The sequence below is a fragment of the Xiphophorus couchianus genome, chromosome 1, assembly GCF_001444195.1.
Source record: "Xiphophorus couchianus chromosome 1, X_couchianus-1.0, whole genome shotgun sequence".
NCBI classification, from domain to species: Eukaryota; Metazoa; Chordata; class Actinopteri; order Cyprinodontiformes; family Poeciliidae; genus Xiphophorus; species Xiphophorus couchianus.
The window spans coordinates 11,797,151-11,820,013 of record NC_040228.1 but is presented as its reverse complement, the minus strand read 5'-3'; the positions used below and the strand labels follow the sequence as shown (position 1 = coordinate 11,820,013).

At 38.1% G+C, this 22,863-nt stretch overlaps 1 protein-coding gene across 3 annotated transcripts in view; it reads left to right on the top strand.

Moving 5' to 3' along the window:
• Positions 1 to 22,863, top strand: part of cntn3a.1 (contactin 3a, tandem duplicate 1) — a 129,861-nt gene that overhangs the window by 35,434 nt on the left and 71,564 nt on the right. Inside the window, exons 1-2 of one of the 3 annotated variants that reach the window (XM_028016993.1) lie at positions 3,618 to 4,226; positions 11,363 to 11,507. In XM_028016993.1, coding sequence (XP_027872794.1) covers positions 11,453 to 11,507 — 55 coding nt within the window. In that variant the 5' untranslated portion in view covers positions 3,618 to 4,226; positions 11,363 to 11,452. Of the gene's footprint in view, positions 1 to 3,617; positions 4,227 to 11,362; positions 11,508 to 22,863 lie in introns of those variants that run through there. The other 2 variants (XM_028016979.1, XM_028016988.1) reach the window with 2 other exon arrangements.

Sequence of the window (22,863 nt, the reverse complement as noted above, 5' to 3'; positions counted from 1 at the left end):
AATTCAATAAAATGACATGTAAGAGTTGCCTCAGCCCACAGTGCAATAATGTTCCTTTTCTCGGAAAGGCTCGGAATTATATGACTACTGTTTTCTTCTTATTTCCCTTCTGAGTTGCAGATTTTGTCTCCTTTTCTAATGACACAGCATTCATATAAATGTCTGTTTAAGTAAACGTTAATCATAAAGTCAAGATGTAATCATTTGTCACTGGAAGGAGAAAGAAAAGCTAGTGTTGCCATGCTGATTTTTGAACTAGTCTTTTTTTCCATATGGAAAGCCAGTGCAGTCAAAAAGCTGTCACATCTCTACTGTGCTGTTTGTGTCATAGTTTTGGAATATGTTTGAGCTGTTGGTGGAGTGCACCATGTACAGGTAAAAGCCAGTAAATTAGAATATTTTGAAAAACTTGATTTATTTCAGTAATTGCATTCAAAAGGTGTAACTTGTACATCATATTTATTCATTGCACACAGACTGATGCATTCAAATGTTTATTTCATTTAATTTTGATGATTTGAAGTGGCAACAAATGAAAATCCAAAATTCCGTGTGTCACAAAATTAGAATATTGTGTAAGGGTTAAATTTTGAAGACACCTGGTGCCACAAACTAATCAGCTGATTAACTCAAAACACCTGCAAAGGGCTTTAAATGGTCTCTCAGTCCAGTTCTGAAGCCTACACAAACATGGGGAAGACTTCAGATTTGACAGCTGTCCAAAAGGCGACCATCGACACATTGCACAAGGAGGGAAAGACACAAAAGGTTATTGCTGAAGAGGCTGGCTGTTCTTAGAGCTCTGTGTCCAAACACATTAATAGAGAGGCAAAGGGAAGGAAAAACTGTGGTCAGAAAAAGTGTACAAGCGATAGGGATCACCGCGCCCTAGTCAAGATTGTGAAAAAAAACCCATTCAAAAATGTGGGGGAGATTCACAAGGAGTGGACAGCTGCTGGAGTCAGTGCTTCAAGATCCACCACCAAGAGACGCTTGAAAGACATGGGTTTCAACTGCCGCATACCTCGTGTCAAGCCACTGTTGACCAAGAAACAGCGCGAAGAGCGTCTCACCTGGGTCATGTTTTCTGACGAAAGCAAATTTTGCATTTCCTTTGGAAATCGAGGTCCCAGAGTCTGGAGGAAGACAGGAGAGGCACAGGCTCCACGTTGCCTGAAGTCTAGTGTAAAGTTTCCACCATCAGTGATGGTTTGGGGTGCCATGTCATCTGCTGGTGTCGGTCCACTCTGTTTCCTGAGATCCAGGGTCAACGCAGCCGTCTACCAGCAAGTTTTAGAGCACTTCATGCTTCCTGCTGCTGACCTGCTCTATGGAGATGGAGATTTCAGGTTCCAACAGGACTTGGCGCCTGCACACAGCGCAAAATCTACCCGTGCCTGGTTTACGGACCATGGTATTTCTGTTCTAAATTGGCCAGCCAACTCCCCTGACCTTAGCCCCATAGAAAATCTGTGGGGCATTGTGAAAAGGAAGATGCAGAATGCCAGACCCAAAAACGCAGAAGAGTTGAAGGCCACTATCAGAGCAACCTGGGCTCTCATAACACCTGAGCAGTGCCAGAAACTCATCGACTCCATGCCACGCCGCATTAATGCAGTAATTGAGGCAAAAGGAGCTCCAACCAAGTATTGAGTATTGTACATGCTCATATTTTTCATTTTCATACTTTTCAGTTGGCCAACATTTCTAAATAATCCCTTTTTTGTATTAGCCTTAAGTAATATTCTAATTTTGTGACACACGGAATTTTGGATTTTCATTTGTTGCCACTTCAAATCATCAAAATTAAATGAAATAAACATTTGAATGCATCAGTCTGTGTGCAATGAATAAATATGATGTACAAGTTACACCTTTTGAATGCAATTACTGAAATAAATCAAGTTTTTCAAAATATTCTAATTTACTGGCTTTTACCTGTAAAGTAATATTTTGTAGAAGAAATCCCAGCCAGACGAACACATAAACTGGACCCATTAAATATTCAAGCCCAGTCCAAGCCCAGATATTAGGTGACTACATACAAAAAATGTCCTTTGATGTGAAATTATTAACTGGGTTTGTGTGCGGATACTAAGAAACATTAAATGACAATTCAGTGAGCTAATCCAAATATATATTTTTTTTCTTTTCACTTTTTTTTCCCAAAAGCTTATTAGGGTATTCATTAATTCCTTCTGTAATTATCCCTCTACCATTGGCTCAAACACATGCAGATTCCCTTGAATCCCACTTCACATTATGAGTGGATTATGAGCCAGAGGCCTATAAAAAGTTCTGACTGTTTAAACTTAATGAGCTTGCAGTCTGTCTGGGGTTGTTTTACAGCAGTGAGAATCATTTTCATGATCAACTGACAAAGATGTTATTCGAGAAAACTTGTTTCCTGTAATGAACTTAAAGTATGCATTCAGTGCAGAGTGCCGACAATGTTATGCTAAAGAAATTGTGATTTCCCCTCCCTTCCAAAGGATACATTTTAATGATTCTATGAACAACATACCAACAGATGGCTCAGGACGATGTGCTTATAAAACCATTGTCTTAATTAAGTAGTAATTTTTTTCGCATGCACATACAAACAAAATTACACCAAAAATCTTAGTAGTGCATTTTTAAAGCTTTAATCTGCCAAATTGTTCCTTCTGCCTTTGTATATTTCTAGTTGTAGATGAAGCTATTTTAAAACCTTTTAATATTAAACTTGAACTCTTAAGGTAAGCACACATAAGTATTACCACAATGCTTAAATTCTCTCTACATGCTCTTTGTATGCCCTGCCGCTGCGGAAGAAAACATTCCCCAAGAATGATACTGCCACTACCATGTTTCACACTGAAAAGCTATGAATCTCTGTAGAGTCATCATGGCCTCCTGGAAATCTTCTCTGATTGATACTTTACTTGAATGTCCAGTTAGCTGAAGTGGGTGGCCATGTCTTGGTAGGTTTGAAGTTGTCAAAAACCTGCTTTGATATTAAGATAATAGATTGAACAGTACGCAGATGGCCACTTAAAGGATTGAATATTATTCAAAAATAACTCTGCTTTAAACTATTCCACAAGGTTACTTCTTGGTCTTCATGATGGTGTTGGTTATCTTAAAGCCACCACAAAACACAACACTTATATGGAGTGAGATGTAATTCCACACATGTGAACAAGTTGCCCTGGATTTGCTCTAGAGGTATTATGTTAGAAGGGGGTTAACAAAAATACTGTTAACACTTATCAGATCTTAATCTGGAAAAAAAGAATAATGAACAATAATGGACAGCTTTGCATTGCATAATATTGGTGGGTCATGTAAACTCCTACTGAAATACCTGCAAGTGGCTGTAATGTGATCAAATGTGAAAAAAAAAGTTCAACAGATGTGAAAACTTTGGCAGAACATTGTATAAAGTAATAAAGAGGGAATATTAGTTTGTCATTTTGGATTATTATTATTATTATTATTGTTGTTGTTGTTTTTGTTAGTATTCTAAAGAAAAGCAACTTACCAAATTTCTTCCATTAATTTCTACTGGGTTTATTTTTAAAAATGCATCAGTGGATCTGGGTGTAGCCTGAAAAACGTGGTATGATCCCTCTTGTGGATCCACCTCTGATGTCCCGTGTGCCGCGCCGCCAGCTGCCGCACACTCACGCAGTTCTCACGGCTGCGTCCTGCTGCCGGAGCGGCACTCTCGGATTGGAGACCGATGCAAGTCAGACTGTTAACCCGTACAAAATAAATGAAAAACAAATGCCATACGGTGAAATGTAAAGACATTTGGAAGCGCGGAATCCCTCGTCTGAAGCCGCCACACCGGGTTGGGTTTGTGGGTAACCCGCCAGCCTGCCTGCCTGCCTGCAGGCGATGCGAGCAGAACCGTCGGGGCAACCAATGCGTGTGTCGGAGGAGACAAGCAGAGCGCATCGGAAGGGAGAGCTTAGAAAGCAACTGTTTTGACTTCAAGAACATTTTTCTTTTGACAATGGAAAGAAATGCTCGCCAACATTTTTAGTTAAAGCGAGAGAAGAGTTTAGAGGGAACCGTTTTTTGTTTTCGAGAGAATAAACAACAAACTTAAAACTATCGCTTTGGACTCGGATCCAGATGAGAGCTGCGGGGCTGGAGCCGACAGGAGATGAACGATGCACAGTAACATGGATATATTGAAGGGGATAAGCATCAGAAAACACCGCTGGAGATGTATTCCGGTAAACATTCAATGTCACTTATTCAATTCAACATTACTGCTCCAATGTTATCAGTTGTGTCGTGTGTGCATTTATCTAGAGCAGTTGCAACTTCCTCTGCCTACAAACCAGATATTTTGAACATCAGTAGAATTGAAACTGCTAATATTATGCTTTGTTGAGTTAAAATGGCATACCAAGCAGCACATGCACATGGTGTAAGTGGTGAATATTGCCCTCATGGTCACGCTAACAGGTTAAAATCCCAGCATTTTTTACTTCCCACCTGAATTGTGTCACAATATCTCATTAGTAATAATAACAATCTTTGCCTCCTCTAATTGCCGTGCCCACCATTCATGGAACGTGGAGCCTTTTTTTCCCTCTCTGTAACATCCACCTACCAAGTCTTTTCTCATTTAAAACCCCTCTGGCAAAACTCATTGTCGTCTCTAATCCATGAGGGATTGGATTCACTCCAGTCTCATCATCGCTTCCTTTTCTTTGATTGCAGCCAGCTTGATTGCTTCAGATTGTCCAAAGTCCTTTTGACTCTTGCAAGTAGTTACTCTCCTGAAAATCAAATGTCCATATGTCTAAGAGGGATATCTGAGAGGGAGCTTATAATTCTGCAATTAAGTAAATTGGAAGGAAAGTGGATTTCTGTGACTGTGACATAATATCCCTATTATAAAAGGCTGTAAACAAAAAAAAGTATGTAAATCATTTGCACAGCACTTTGGTGCTGTTATGTTGTTGTTAAGTGCTTTGGGGAAAAACAGCAGGTTTGGCAAGGTAAGCATGGCTCGTGCTGTCTGATGACTTAACTAACTATATGTTCTGCAGTGAAATTACAATTCATTTTCTTAAACTGGGTGGAATATTCAACGCATCTCCAAAGTCTCATTATGAATGAACACATTTCCAATGTCACTCGCTCAGAGAGAGGCAGAGGCTGAACTTGGAGTTCACTGTGCCTCACTGACTGCAGCCTGATGGTTGAAATGACGAGGAAAATTTGTGCATTGAATGAGGAGTTCAATTAGTTAACTCCAAAAATAATGTGAGAAGGACTTTTTTGAGAATTTATTTTACTTAAGTAGAGTTTTAGTTTAAGTTTATGTTAGCATCATGGCTGGTGTCATGGCTTTGTAAGCTTGTTATGGGTTAATTCACAATATTTGAGTGAGCCTGTGGATTTATTTTAAGGCAACACCCAAAACAGACTAATTCCTTGTAATGCGTGCAAATCTACATAAATTAACTGGGATTTGTGGAGCTCTACAAGTTTGGGTCAGCCTTAATTACCATGGCTGAAAAAAAAAATGTCTGAAAGGTAACAATGTCAATGTTATGGAGTGGCAGCTACAAAGAACTGATCTCAGTCTAATAGAAAATATGTTAGCAAAACTGAAAAAGATGTTTGAGCTAGACGGCTAACAAACCAGACTCAGTTACACTCGTTCTCTTACTCTCTTACTAGTAAAGACTAAAATCCCTATTATGAAACATTTCTGGAAGGATACCCAAAATATTACACTAAAGTACAGTTCTATTGCCTTTGCTATAGTAGGTGGGTCATTTAGTAATAGCTTGAAAGGAAGAAGGGATGAGAGAAAAAGTCAGGGTTGCAGGGGTGGGAGGTATGTAGTAAATGGCCTGGGTTGTGAACTGAACCCTGGACAGCTGGATCAAGGATTATAGCTTATATGTATGATGTCCCTGCTCTTCCTCTGAGCCATGTGTCACCCCGCAAAAAAGGTTTAGATTAATTTAATATCCGACAATGAGAAAGAAGGTTTTGTCTTTACATCATATGTAACAGAAAACATTGCCGGTGCTGATCCATGTGTTTCAGCATTTAGATCCTGCTATGCATCCTTCTTTTAAGCACACTAATGCTAACTTACACTTCAATTTTTCAGTTGTAGTTAGATTACATATTGTAAACTAATTAGTGTGTGAGCACTGGGTCAATAAGAAAAACAGTACCAATTGAAAACAATTAGCGTGCTCGCTGAATGAGAGCGTATGATTATCTCAGCTGAAATACCAAGCTTCATGACTTTGTGCTTGGTATTTCTCTTGTGTGATCTTGTTGGCAGATAAACAAACAGACAAATGGCAGTGAAAACATGCCTTGGGGAAAAATGCCACCACAAAAACAAAATCAATTTTGGGTTGTGGAAAGAATGGGCACCATTTGGTAGTCTTCAGGGAAATAACAGAAGAGAAAAGTAAAGAGATATACTGGCCTAAATATACCGGGGAGAAACAAATCTCCTTTTAAATAAATGAACAATAGTTAACAATAAGTGATATTGTTTATCTGTAAAAAATATGAAACTTTGACTGAGCTAGACCAAATAAACTTTACATAAGGTTTGGGCCGGCGTGAGATTTTCATGGTACGATAACTGTAAAGTAAAAATATCACATTTTTCGATTGTCATACTGAAAAATCCTAACAAAGATGTATTATTTGATCTAATTAGCTATTCAAAACCAAAATACATTTATTATTTTCTACGTCTGCACCATTAAATAACACATCTATTATTAATATTGTAACATTTTGTCTATGACATTGTGTTTCTTGTAAGGGATTGAAAGCTGTAAGAGGTCTCAGACATATGTCTGTGGAAACATATGCCAGAGTTGACAGGTGGTCGTTATGGAGGCTTAAAGTAGTGCAATTTCTGATCAGTCATATCACCATTGGCTTTATCTGGTGTCTAATAGCCTATAATTTGCTATGTCTTAGAAGTTCTAATAATGCTTAAGGCGAGATAATTATTCCTTTATATTGTTTATTGTAGGCTCCCTAATATGTGTGATGCCACTTTATTCTCTGTATTTGGATCACAGGCGTTCAGATTGTGACGCTTAATGTCACCATCTATAAGCTAACTTAAATGTCTTATTTCAGTGTTCGGAATGAGTGCTCCTGTGCAAAACCTCTGAAGTTTGTCGAAAACCTTTCAGACTGAGGTTTGAAATGTTGTGAAGGAAGCAAGAGAGCAGGAGGAGCTGCTCAATATATTTCTGTTGCTCTTGTCACAGGGGAGATTGAGATGAGCGCTTTGGTGGCGTGCCCCTGGTGTGGGCTGGAGAAATGAAGAAGTTGGCATGTGTTATGTCATGCCTCCGGCTTGTGTGCTTACATCAAAACACTATTAGTCTCTTTGTCTTGTGCCACTACTTGAGCAAGACTTTTGGCTGAGGAATATATTGGCACTGCCTCAGCTCCCCCGGTGCTCTGTATGCGAGGAAGGAAAACGAATATATTGACTAAGTAAACCTTTAGCTTAAGAATCTATTTGATTTCGGCGCTATACAAAAACTAATTCTTGGAAGAAGGAAGCATATTTAAAATGGTTCAACTGATTTGAAACTACAAGCAGAATATGCGTGTAGATTTGCAAACAAAAAAAAAAAAAGCCATAGCAGACACATGTAATCTGAAGCATAATAGCCTCTTTGTTGCCGTCTTTGTGTGTTTGTCTTAAAGATTCCAACAGCTCCAATGTTTTTGGTAAATCAGAATATACAGGATTAGGAAGATTTTTTTTCCCTGAGAAAAAAGAAAAAAATCACTCATCATTGAGAAGGAATGTGTGGGAAAACATGATCCAGCATGCGATCAAATGAAGTTACAGGACCATTGATTAAAGATGCAGCATTGTGTTCTGTTTTTGTTTTTGTGTTTTTGGCTCTTGTCTTGTTTCTTGCAGAGTGTAGGAGTCTGGCCTCATTCATGATTCAAAGCTGGCGGGGTGGGTGTGATTGTGAGTGGGATGCTCATGCTTTTGCGCTCAGTGTGAACTTCATCTTCATCTGGACTTCTCAGGCAAATAGGACATGCAGTACAGACCTGTTAATACACTTTTGAGCCCTGACACAATTGATGGTGACTGAAAGACGGGACGTAGTGATCAGTCAAATCAGCTGGCAATGCTCTCAGCTTTTGTGACAGGCTGAATTAAAGTCTGTGGTTTATCAGCTCCAGCTGGTGCTGTCAGAGGAATAGAGGGCAAGAGATATCACTCTTACAACACAGGACACTTTAAAGATTTTTCTTTGTCTCCAAGAATCAGAGGCTTCTGCAGCAGCAGCTTTTGCCTTTCCTCAAAAGTTGAAGAAGGATGCAATGAGTAGTTTTCATCTGTACGTTCTCAATAGTTTTTTTTTTTAGCAGTGATTAATTTATTCATTAAAAGTAAATTAGTAATTAATTTATAGAGTCTGTCTTCATTTTTATTTCATGCATTTGTAATCTTAACTGAACAATCTTGAGTCACCTCAGCTTCTAGTGAGGTATTTTTTAAAGTGCCTTGCAAAAAGATTTATATTTTCTGTACTTTTTCACATTTTCTGGTGTTATGACCACAATCTTGATTTCATTTTAGGATGGGTTAGTTTATAATAAAATATACATCTTAAGCATTTGAACATGTCATGAAACATTCCATTATGTACCAAGTTATGGCTGGTAAACAAAACTGAAAGGCCTGACTATAAGAACTTGAATCAAAAAAGCTGCCAAGATTCCCTTAGAACTTTACAATGCTGGCCATTGGTAAGATTTATTTCATATGATCAGTCTCACTATACCGTCAAAATATGTATGTAAATTTGTTGCTTTTTAAGGAAAATACATTAAATAAAACATGTAACTACTCAGAAGTTTTTTTTTTACTTAAATTGAGTGACTTAAGCTGAGGAAACTGTCATGGAAACATTATCCAACAGTTCACCATAAAAAAGAAAAATCTTTTTCTTCAGATGTAATTTACATGCTGTAGATAGAAATCATAATTTGGGGTTACCCAGTTGTCTAAAGCCATACTAATCTTAATAGCATACAAATGGCTAATAACAATGTGTTTCTCTAATTATTCTTGGACCTAGAAAATGGAAATAACACTGATAATCCCAGCTGGTGTAAGACATAAAAATGTGATCTGATTGAATCTCACATAGTGAATACAGTGCATGTAAATACTGTGCATCATATTCATTTGTGAATTGAGAGGCAGATTTTTTTTTATGTTTATTTTTTTTGCCGTTACATTTAAATGCAGCAATCTGGGAGGAAACAGTCAAGCCTTGGCTGCCACTTTAGCCTGACTGATATCCCATTTCTCAAGTTTTGACTATTTCAGAAACATGAAAGCAGTTGGAACTTGAAAGGCAAAGTTTGAAAGCCTTCCCTATCATTAACTTTCATCTCGTATGGCAAACAAATGGGAGAATCAGCCTGCGATGAAAGTGAGCCATCGGCCTTGTCACAAGCACTTAAGGCCACGGGGGTAATTAATTTGTATTGAATAGGAAGTCAAATACTGATGCGGACACTCCCAGACTCCCCTATCATCTTAGTGCTGAGCTTCCTTGGATCAAAAGGATTTGTTTCTCTTCCCCCACCCGCCTCCCTGCCCCTGCAGTCTGATGTCTTGTCTCAGGACTTGCTGAATAATAGAGATCAAGGGATTGCTGTCAGAGGCCAGCGAATATGAATGAAGTGTCATGGCAGTTCACATATTCTGGCAGAGTTCACTTGTTTTGGTGTCAAGAGTTGATAAATTAATATTAGATGACCAAACGGTAAAACATTTACATGGCTGACAAAACAATTACTACAACAGATCCTGAAGACGACTTTTATATGCGTGTGTGTAGCAAATCACAGAGACAGCGACGTGACACCTACACATCTACATTATCAGAGGAAATGCATTTCACTTAATTGCTACGCATATAAATATCAGGCATCATTAAAAAATGCATGTGTTTGATGTTACAAATAAAGCTTTGCTGAATTTCCAGATATCCATATATATATATTTTTTTTCCTCTTAAATGCGTTTTGCAAAGTAATTTATTCAGCGCATTTCACAATGATTCCCTCAAAGGCGGAGAACTCCAAAAATATCCAGGAGCAGAAGAGGGGGATTTGAAGTCTTTCTGTTTTATTATTAAAAGCCAACAGTTACTCATGACATTTGCATCCTAATAACTGCAAGATAAGTTGGAACTAAGTTGGCACTCTAAACCTAATCTCCATAATGAGATTTACAGGCGAAAAAAATGTGTTACTTTTAATGCTACAGGCAGGAAAGATGGGTAGTATGGGCAAACGTGTCAAGGGAGGGTGTTGATATACTCACATAGGCATCAGTATGCTCTGTCATGCCTTTCAGTGGTGCAAAGATAGGAGGCGTGCAGATAACTAGAAAAGTATGAAGGTATAATCTTTCAGTTGTCCCTGTTTCTCTCTTTCTTCGACCCTGGCCTCTTGATAGACTATACTGTGGTTTCCTATTAATTCCTTCTTCTCATTCATTTCACTATGCTGATGGTGTGTGTTCAGAGAAAGCTCCACCATCAGTCAGTTAAATGTACCAAGGAGAGCCGGTTTGAACAAAGGCAATACCTAATTTCCTCCCATCGCGCGTTCTCTCTTTATAATCAGCTTCCCATAACCAAACATTTGTCTGCTGCCTTACCAGGGAGAGAATCTTGGCTGTCAATATGTTGGAAATATTTAGATAAATACAACCAGATCCTTGTTTATCACTTAGCGGGGTAGGAGCAGCTCTCATTACTTAATAACATTTTGGTTTGGGGGGCAGAGGGGCATGTGGGGGGTAGCTTTGTTTGAGGTAAAGCCGAGATGAATTACAGCAAGGCCCTTGAGAGAGAAAAAAAATCAATTGGAAGTCTCCAGGGGAGACTAGAAAATGGTTTTGGTCGACATACAGTCAGCTCTTTATGTCAAAAATTCATAATCTGGCTAAGACGGATTCAAGGAGCCGGCACAGTGCTTTATTACATGCTAGGGTTGTGTCTGACAACCGGGCTGACTTTTGTTTTGTCTCAGCAGGATGGCGCTAAAGAAGGCAGTCCCTTTATGCTTCTATTGAAGGCAGCATATCTATTCTGTAATATTAAGTTTACTTAAGCAAACTTCACAGCCAGTGCTACGAAATATCGCATTATATGGCTACGAATATAACATCTTATTACTTGCAAAGTTTTCACAATCTGCTTCCTGTTTATCTTATTTCAAGGAATTCAAGTTGCTGTTCTTGCTGATGAGGCCGCTGGTTGTGACTCACTAATACTTCCCTGCTCCTTTTTTTTGTATCTGACAGATGAACAGTGAACATTACTGGAGAGGACAAAGCCAGAATTCTATGCACATGTGATTGGATCTGAGCTTGCTCTGACCTGAGACCATTAAAATGGAGTTGCTATGGAAACTCATAGTGCTGCTGTCATTGGTGGAGTATCTGACAGGTAAGCCTCCCAAACACACCATTTGTCCTGTTGTTTTGTAGACACTTGCAAAACCTCAGGATAGAAAGTCTTCACAATTTGTCACATTACGACCACAGACTTTCATTAATAATTAACTCTCTTAGATCATATACAGTACATATATTAAGTGACTTATGAAGGTAGTTTATTGCAATGGATTTTATTTAAGGGCATGAGAGTAAAGGAACCACAGTGTCAATGGACAGCACACTTTTCAGATTTTTATTTGAAAAGTGTGTTTAAATAAAAATCTGATTGTGAATACGAGATTTTGAAAACGAGATAAATAATTTTCCTTCCACTTCACAGTTATGTTCCACTTTCTGTCAACTACATCAAAAATCAAGAGGTGGGAATTCTTTTGCAAGGCAATGCAATTTATACAAAAGAAGAAATATTTGATTTCTACAAAAAAAAAACAGAGATGAAAGCAAAAATAAACAATTAAAGACTTTGAAAAAGGTTAACACCCTTAAAGTGTGAGACTTGGAAAAAAAAAAAAAACTCTCCTTTTTAGAAGGTCAGTTCTGCTGAATAGCAAAGCTGCCCAGTCTCCGTATCTGAGAGACAACCACCATGCAGCAGTGGATTGTGCAGTTATTAATTCTAAAGAGCGCCTCAATTGTTTTCCTAATTGAGACTGTACTGGTCGTGGTACAGAACTCTTGTCATTGATCTGGGTTTTAATGAGAGGCCTAATTTTCCTCCCTTTAGAAGCTGTTCGGGGTCAAACACGAGTTCTCCTCAGACCGCCAGCTCCTGGAGTTGAGAACGAGATGAAGAAGAGCTTTACTGCATGAACAAAGTGTCTTGAAGGAAATACTTATCTTTTTATGTTGCCTCGTTCAAAATCAGCGACTCCTCCTCGTGGCTGGGACTGAAAAATAATTACTCTGTGTGCATGTGAGAGCTGGTGACTGGCTTGCTTTGTATGCGTTCTTTTTCCTTAAAACTGCAGAGCATGAGGACACCTAAATCTGCATATGTGGCAATTAGCACAGTTTATCGCTAAATCTGAACACATCACTAGATGTCTGATGAGGCTTTCCTCTGAGAATTGCTGCCTGCCGGATTATGATCTACACTACTATTCTAAATCAGCAGGTTTATCCTGCTTAGCGATTATTTTAACTACACAGACACTGGATGTTGATCAAAACATACCTTAAACCTGCGTGTTTTTGTTTCAGAAAAAAAAAAAACTGCTTCCATAAGGCTATTCACACCTGCTTTCTGTGTTAGGCCACAAAATCTAATCTTGCAGTCATTAGTGGCACAAATCAATGCCTTGGTTATCAATTTACAGCAATTTGGTGCTTGACAGTGGAACAGAGGATAAATTGTTTCTGCAAAGCATTGTGCTGCCCAGTCCTTGTCTTGCTCTTGAGGCTGGCGCTCAGCAGAAACACATAGTTACTGAGCATTAATATTCAGTGTGGGCTTCCATTACATGTGCTCTACTTACAAGGAAGTGTGTCGCAGTATAACCCTAGACGTCTGAAGCCTCTGTCTGCAGCGGAAGGAAAAAAATTCTGAAACACGTCAAATGTTTTACCGTGTACATTTTGCGAAGGGCCACCGTGTCAAGATTTTTAACTTGGGTTTAGGTTATTTATGCGCAGACTGAGGTGTTGTTCTTTTTTTCCTTTTTTTGCAGACTGTGGGCATTGGATGTGTGGGAGGGCATTCGAGTTGAGGGGAAACCATTCCCAAAGCGAGTTCATGTAAAGTTAACCACCTCTTCTCTTATTCCTCTCTGAGGGTCTGAACAGCCTGAGGCAGGGGTGTCTACTACGTGTGTGAATGAGTGAGTAGAGCAAGATGGCACTGGGACAAAGGGGAGGATGCTGTTTGTAGGCACAGATGCTGCATCACTAACCTGCAAACAGGCTGCTTTCTTCCAGCCCTGAATCTATTGTTTGGATTTGGAAAAATAAGACACTAATCTGCAAACATCTATGGCAAAGAAATTATGCATGAAAATGTGAGATTATTTTGTGGCACCTTGCAGAAGTACTTATAACCCTTGCACTTTCTGACCACTTACAAAACCTTATTGGGCTTTGTTGTGATTTTATATGGCAGAGCAACACAAAGTTGTGTGCAACTGTGAAGTGGAGGGAAATCGATACAAGGTTTTAAAAACATTTTGCAAATAAAAAAAAAACTACAAAGCTTTTTATTCTTTGGTCAATACTGTTCAAATAGCATTTGCTGCACGTCTTTAGGAGCATAGCTATTAAATGTTTGAGCATTTGTCCGTGCAAAGCAGCTGATGTCAGTCAGAGTGGATGGACAGCAACATTGATTTTCAACTCTTGCCATAGATTCTCAATTAGATGTAAGACTGGACTTTGCCAAAATATCCATACTGCATAACAGTCGTCTGGTCAACAAATTCTCTACCTGAACTGTTGATCTCTGCAGCTGCTCCACTTTTTCTACAGGCCTCTTGGCTGCTTTTCTGATTAATGATAGTCATATCTTGGTAGCTCAGAAATTGTACTTTCCATCTCCAGAACATGGGTTATTGATTTTATATCCTAACCTTGATTTAAGGTTTTCCAAAATTGGATCCCGGACCTCTCTGGTGTTACTTTGTCTCCATGATGGTCCTTATTTACTATGTTTTTCAACCGACCCCAGAGGTCTTTAAAAAACAGCTGTATTTACGACGAGATAAAATACGCGAATATTTTCGCCGCAGATTTCATCAGTGTAAAAATGGCAGAATGCCAACTTTTGGATTCAGTTTGTGGCTGTAAGCCCAGTTGGTGTGAATAATTTTGCAAGTTCAAATTTCAAGTTTGAATTTCCATTTGAGCAACTCCTTATAACGGTGTAGATGTCAGGCATATGATCTTAGAGCAAAGTCTGTAAAAGAAATATAGGAGACTTTGTATTCAACCTTCTTGTAATGAAAGATATTGATTTAAATGCTGTTTTCCAAAGGCTCAGGGAATTTCCGAGTGGTTGGCTAAAATAATTGGAAGAAATCACATAAGGGTACAATTTAGCTGGCAAAATTGGAATCAAAAACATAAACATATTACCTACGATTGCAGGTGAGGCTCTTAACAGCAATCAAAGGTTTTCTTCTCTCTGAATAAATAACACTGGAAAAAAAAGGTCCACATTTACTGAAACGGGTATAATTTATTTATGCTGTGATTTGATATGCGGTAACAAAAATCTTAAGAACACGAAAACTGAGAAGTTGACTGATATAATTAGATGGTTATGTGAAACTATCAATATGTGATGGAGTGATTTTTTTTGAGTCAGAGAAAAAAGGGGATCACAGCTCACAGAGCTGAGGTGTTTTGAGATATTATTCTAGCTTCCATGAAAATGAAAACAACTCATTTATATGATTGAAAACCTTTCGGTGTTTTGGTGTTGCATATATGTCACTTATTTCAGTGGAATGACAATATTATTGGAAATTCCTGATTAAAATTAAATAAACTCAAATATCATTTAGACCAAAAGTGTGTTGAGTTAGGACTGATTCCAGCCAAGTAGGAGAGTAAAACTTGCATGCACTGCAGAGATGGACCCCATCCAATCAAACATTAGTATCAGCGTCTATTCTCGGATCAAATATTGGGCTTAAGCCACCTACAGTGACTGAGAAGAGAGAGATGACTGCGATTACGTTCTGGGCCTCATTGCATTCAAGGTTCCTCTTTCTCTCAGTCCATTTTGTGAATTGACATTTATACTATACATACACCTGACAAGAACGTGAACACATGCAAGGCAAGTCCACTTAACCCTTCATTATCGATCTTATAAGTAGACATAAATCTACGGCAAGAGTTGCAGTTTTGTAACTTATAGTGCCAGCGTTATTCATTCATTCTTAGCATATGCAACTGTGGATCTTCTAGAGGATGCAGATCTTGATTTTCACTCAGAAATTTCCAAAACACTGTGAACATTTTCAAATCCAGCATGTTCCATGTCAAGGTTGAGACCGTGAAAGGATAAAATAGATAAAATAGAACAAAATGCTGTACTCTGTTCACCCTTACTGTTATCTGTTTAACCTTTTCTCTCTCACACAGTGGGTACAGTGCCTATAAAAACTGCTCACCAAATTTGATGTTTTCCTCTTTTTTTTCTTGCTTTTACAGATCAGTCATGATCAATAAAATGTGGCTTTTTGGATAAAAAACATTATAAATAAATCCTTTTTAATGTCAAAATAAAAACTGTTTTATGCAACATAATGACAATTAATTAAAAATATGAAACACAAAATACGTGATTAACTAACTTTTCAGCCACTTCAAGTCAGTATTTAGTAGATGCACCTTTGCCTGCAATCACAGCGCAGATCTGTGTAGATAGGTCTCAAATAGACTTGCACATCTAGACACTACAATTTACCAGCATTATTTTTTGAAAACTGTTCAAGTTTTGTCAGGTTGTGTGGGGCTGCTCCTTACCATCCACTTTGTTGCCTTGTAATCGTTTCTTGTGCAGCTTTAGCTGGATGCTTCGGGTTGTTGTCTTGTTTAAAGCCATAGTTCTCTTGCAGGTGGAAACAAACTATATTTGCAGCTTTCATTTTATTTTCTTCCTTCGTAAGCCTTCCAGGGCCTGCTGTCATCCCCACAGCATGATGTTGTCACCACCATGCTTCTCAGTAGGAATGGTGTGTTTGTGGTGATGTTCAGTGGTTGATGTCTGCCAAACATAGCAACATGTCTGAAGGCCAAAAAGCTTCATTTTTTTACACTTGACCATGGAGCCTTTTGGCAAACTCTAATCAAGGCTTTATCTGAGTTTTCTTCCAACAGTGGCTTTCTCATTGCCACTTTCCCATAAAGCTTTTACAGGTGAAGAACCTCGGCAACAATTGTCTGCAGAGTCTCTCCCATCTCGGTTGCTGAAGCCTGTAACTCCTGCGATGTGGTCAGAGATCTCCTCTCTCACTGGTCTCCTTCTTGTGGGGTCACTGCGAAGATGGACTGGTCAAGGCATATTACTTCCATTTCTTGATGATGGATTTAACTCAACTGTTTTTGGCAGATGTGAAGAATTTTTAGATAAGTTGTTAATTTTTGCATAAACTAAATTATATCAAACATCCTGCAGAACCTATTCCCATAGTGAAACACTGAGTTATAATATAATCTCTATAATATAAACACTGAGAAGTTAGAAAAAGAACCTGATCTGTCGTCTTAAAGCGCACAGAGCAACTGTTCACCCAGGCCCCACAGCAGGGAGGCGTCCTCAAAAAACCTGAAATTAAAACTGTTTTGGTGTGTTTGTTGATTTTCATAAAATTCTAATGAAATAATGACAGAAATAAATTAATCTGGGCTATTTTAAGTGGCTGAGTGAGTGAATTTTGTATTAACAAACATGTTTATGCAAAATGTTCTCTGAGGCCCATATCCCTGTGCACCCGGATGAGTCACATAAAAGTGATCCAAAAGGCAGTGGTGCTGGATGAAGGCAAAAGTCATGTCTTTTCCCTTAAAGGGGAAATCAGGCTTTCAAATGAAAGCACAGAGAGAAATTGCTCATTTCTTTGACAAGAATCTGAAGTAAAAAAAATAAAAAATACACAGTCTGAGCTAATATCAGCAGCAGTGCTTTCAGAGTGAAGGCAGCAAGTTTCTGCTTTATTCATCAACATCAGAGTAATTTCCGCCAATCATTTGACACTGAGAAGTTGTGGAGGTGGCAATAAAAGCAGTTCAACTTTGTAGATGTTTCAGCCCTTTCCCAGTGATTAATCATGACACATTCCATAGCAATGAATATCCTGTAATATCAGGAATGTGAAACTCAACGCAACAGACTACAGGAGTTGTAGTGTTAATGGAAAAAGAGATGCTGTCATTTGACAGAGGTGCTAAATGGTCAAATGGAGATGATTTTTTTTTTTACTTTATTGCCAGAAAGAGGGATGAATATCATAGACTGTAATCAAAAAATGACATACTGTTGGTGCATTTGAATCAGTCAATACCTTTTAGAAACTTAAGTTTCTAAACTTTAACAAGAAAACAAACTCATCAGTGCCATGCATCAGGAAGGTTCCCACTCATCATGAGATTATAAAAAAAATAGTAAGAAATAAAACACGAAACATGTGGTCTTGCATACCAAATGGTTTATTGAATAGCAAACATATACATATACATTTAACCTTTTGGCACCAGCATAATATTGTGATAAAGTGTTATCAAAACTTAATATCATTCCCTATGAGAGTAGACCAAATAGCCTTGTAATTATTTCTATTAAGAGACAATTAACAACAAAAAAGACATTTAAAGACCTCATTAGTGGTTTTGGAAGCATAAAGACCCATCAATGGACATTTACTGGAGAATAAATTCGTTCGTCAACTTTTTCCAACACTATTTTCAAAGCAGATTTCTTTAAACATATTCCCAACACCAGCTAATGAGCTTCTTTTTTGTGCTAATAAAGATAAAGATGAATGAAGCCTGCTCATTTGATTATTGTGCAGACAATAAAGCAGTTTTTCAATACAGACTGTACACTAAGATCATATCATATACCATGGGAAAAAATATGCTTGAGAGATAAGGATCAAGAAAGCATGGGAGTCAAGCAAGATGGTTCATTCAACGTCCAGAATTTCATTCTTGAGTTCAGTGTAGGAAAACATTGTTGTTCACACAGAGTGAAACAACAGTAAGCCAAATATATCACAGTCTAATTTAAAAATTATGTTATTTCTGTGTCGCATCGTGTTGGCCTCAGTAATATGTATGCATTTCATTAAGAAATGGCTGTGAATCTAAAGCAAGAGAAATTTGGGAGTTTGACACTTCAAACTTTTTTTTTTCTTTAGCAAGTACAGATATGTGTGAACAGATGATGCGCTATGATGCACTTTTCTATTTTTTTTGTGTGTGAATTTATGTAACCACTTAATCACCTAAAACAGTGATACAGTTTTATTCTCAGTTATATTTTTCTGTGATATATATTATTGGATGTTTTTAAAGACTAAAATGAAAATAAGTAAGTTTTTATCAATGGAAAAGCAACAACAAAAAGAAAAAGGGCATACGTTTTGCTTAGCTCTAGCAAAATGCCAAACATCAACTTGCTCTTGTTTCCACAGCACAGCTCTCAAAATGTAAAATAACATAAAGAGTACCAAAATGAAGTATGTGCACCGTGTAAATAAAATAGGCTGTGAAGCAAATATGTAAAACTCATTTCCTTATAGTGTCTCAGCACATAAAAGTACCCAAGCCCTGGTACACCTAGGGGGAAAAAAATTTTTTGATTTTAATATCACCGTATAATTTTAAAAAATAGGTAGTTTGGACCTTTTATTAGTTTTTGTAGTATATAATGAACAAAGGGCAAAATGCATTTTTTTAAATTATATTTGTGAAAATAAATTTAGACAATACATTTTTATTTTGTATTTGATTTTTATGAACATCACATCTGTATTTACGTATTCTGGCTGTAATGCAGCTAGATGATAAATGTAATTTGCACAAGCAAATCTGCTCTGTGGTTTATAAAGCCATTTTGCACAGAGAACTATAAAAATTGCTTTCATTTGCTGTTCCTATAAAGGGAAGTGGGTGGAATCACTTCTGTTTCCCCAATGGTCATTGCACTATATATTACTGATGCAAAGCCTGTTATTGCAGTTGGGAAGCAATAGCTTTGATTAGCAAGAACAGTAGAACATGATTGGATATTGGCTTTAAGTGACTCACATATTTCTTCCTAATAACCGTGTAGCTAAAAGCAGGTGGCATAAATTTAGTAAGCAGCTTTGTACTGTTTCTGACATCCCAGCTGATTGTCAAGGGGAATAGTTAGTGTTTTCTATTGCTTGGGCAAGCCCAGTCCTGCATGTGATAGTTTTGTATCCATCAAACAATCGGCGATCTGCAAAATAATTTACAGATCGCAAATTATAAAAATTGCTATCTGCAATTTTTATAATTGCAGATTGCTGCAATTATAAAAATGCAACGATCTTCTCCCTCAATTTCTGTGCTGAAATGTTTGCTGTCAATTTGCAAAGCAAGTTGCACAAATGCATCAAGAGTTCAGATAAATATGTCATGGTGAGGGGTTACCAGGACTCGAAGGCAAGCAACAACTACGGACACCAAGCGCAGTTTAACAGATTTATTGAACAATGAGTGCAAATGGGGAGAGAATAGAGAGGCGTTGATCTGCAGCAGCAGGGAGGAACCGGGCCAGAGGAGGAACTGAGGAAAGGTGAGTGGTTAAACAGGGAAGCAAATGAAGGGAATGGTGGTGTAACCTGGTGATGGCTTACTGTCTGAGGGTTAGGATGAGCAGAGGTGGGTACATGGGTTTTCCAGCAGTCGGTGCAGTGTGGGATTTCCGGGGGGAGGAGTTCCAGCATGAGACTGAGGGTGGACAGGCAGCAGCTGGCTGGTGGTAGTGGAGGTATCCAGGAGCTAGTTTTAGCAGAGCAGCGAGGACCAGGTAATTAGGTAGACTGAGCACGAGGGGTTGATCAGGGCTGGTTCTCTGAGGAGGGAATAGATGAGAGAGGAATCAGAACAAGCTAAACACAGTAACAGCAGCACAGAGAGCCAGAGTATACCACTATAGAAGCAAAATCATCTGGCGTCTGCCTCAGGGAAGCCGCTCCTATTAAAGGCCTTCGCTGATTGGTCTTGATGAGCACCAGCTGGATCCCGTCTGCCTGCCACCCTGTAAATGTAGAGAAACCACTCCCCTGCAGAACCCAACAAAATCTAAACCTTCTTTTTTTGAAACAGCCAGGACACTGGGTATGCCCCCACATTAATGTTTGGTGCTACCAAATAAGAAACCTACCGTGTGTATCTTATCGGGACTAGACAGAGCAGAAAGATGCTTTACAAGGCAAAACTGTCTTTTTTCATTTGATGTCTAAAACCTTAAGCTGAAGCGAATTGATTCAGGGTCTCAAAAGTGGTCTGTACCTCCCCCTCAGCTGACTCCTCGTGGGCTTGTTTATTCATGCTAAGGTAAGCTAAAGGAATCCATCTGCTGTCAGCTGGTATTGAATTTGAGATTAGTTTTTATTTCGACCTCTAAAACAGCTCGCTCTTCCTACAACTTGCTTCGGTGCCGAGTCTTGTTGTCCGATGAGCCTTGGAACGCACGCACATATCACCATCTGGCAGCAGGGGACAGATAAGGGTAGAGTTAGCCTTTTCTTCCCTCTTCAAACACGATTTCACAAAGACCTGCATTGCCGGCCTGTGGCATTGTGCCGTCAACCAACTGAGGGTTCCAGATCACTCCAATTCAGTGTCATTTTGTAAAAATTAATTTTGGAAAGTAGAAAAATTTCTTATTTGGTATTAGCAGATATTCCCAGCACTGCTGATACCTGATTGTGGATTCCCTTGTTGATTGTGGAGTCCCTTCTTGTTTCTGTATCATAAAATTCAGAGATGATGTGACACAGTAACTAAGATGACACAATTTGACCAAAACACTGGGAGGAGGTTGTCAGGATCATTTAGAGAGAAAAGAAAACTAAGTTATGTATGAGCTTACAATGAAAAACTAGAGGTAAGATGAAAGGAGAGAAAACAGCAGGGAACAAACCAAGAAGGCACACAGAGAGTACGAGTCCAGGAATAAACAGACATGGTAGTTGGGAAAGGAACAGCAAGGAATAAATGAGCAGATGATGAACTGATATACAGAACTGAAGATTAAAAAAAAAAACAGTATGCAATAAGATTTCATGGACACGATAAAAAGTAGAAAATTATCACAAATTACAAAACCAAAAGTCTTTTAGATCAAAGACCTGTAAAGAAATGAAAAATGAAAACATGTGTTAGATAGTATATATAAAAGACAACAAGGAAATATTATATTTGTTAAGATAAGTTCAAATCCACAATTATTTTATTAACAGAATGAAAAAACAAATAGGATCATCAAAATACATGGATATAAAATTAAACATTTGATATTAAAATTAACAGGCATTAAGTGATACATTTTTGTTGTTATAAATGGTTTAAATATTACTAAGTTTATTAAGTTTATTTACACAGTATGTTGTATTTATTCTTTGTGGTTGTTTAATTTCATGGTAGACATATTTTACTACGCCTGAAGTCGTGCAAAGAAGCAGTGTTGGTTTTGAGTTAAATTGCAGTTGTCAAAGTTGGAGTTCTGTTTTCAAAATTTTCCACTTTTTTTTCAGAATAAATTTTTTTCTCATATACTGTATGTCCATCATAGTAAAATTTGTTTTTAAAAAAGCCCACAAATAAAAAAAAAATGGTGCAGTACTTTTACTTCCAATCTAATTATCTGATAACCTTAGACTTATGTAAACCCATATTATGGATTTTTTTGCCTTGATCTTTGTCACAACTCTTTAGCTATTAACTATAACATGTAGAGATGCATTGATAGCAACTTCGAACCATTATAAAAAAAATACATAAGTGAATCGGTTACCAACATTTTTTAATGGTAGAGGTTCCGAAAACACACAAAGGTTGAACCCTCAAAACAGCTTTGCTGTATTCAGTTCAGCCTTCCTGTTATCAACTGAAAGTTTGTCTTTCTCTTACTCTCTTAAAGCTGAAATGAACTGCTGAGGGGTCTCAACATGTTATAGCAAATAGTTTAATCATGCATTCTTCATTAGCTTCATCTGAGTTTCCCTTGATTTTATTTTAATCAACTTACTATTGCTGTAAGTAGCTAACTTTACAAATCTTTCCTTAATCACAGAGAACTCCACGGAGATGAGTGTTGTCATTGTAACCTTGTAGGTTTTGCATATAGTGCTGACCAGACAATTATCAGATAATGAAGTTTTCAACTATCAAATCACTGATCAGGACAGATTGAGCTGAAAATGATCAGACTCCTGTCCTTAGCCAATTTCCCAATCCATCTCCAATGAAAATTAAAACAGAATGGCTAAATTTGTACTTCCCTCCATCAGTGATGAAGGATTTTTTTGTTAAAACGAAATAATTTCTCAGTTTACAATGACACACTTGTGATCCAGCTCATAATTGCCACAGGCTTTATCTCCCCCCTTAGGCTTTTGCATAGCAGGTGTATCGCCTGCAGAGGAACTCTCTTCTGGTGATCTGTCACTTCTTATTGCAGCTTCAAGGAAAACGCTTTGTATGACAGACGATGATAATTAGGTGGATACTTATTTTTATATTTCCCCCCCCCCCCATTTGTCCTCGTGGAGAGAAATAATCTTTTTTCAGGGCTCCTTCTCAGACATCATCACAGATAAAAAGACTTAACCTGAGTTTTGAGGTGAAAGACAGACACCCTACACCCCTGA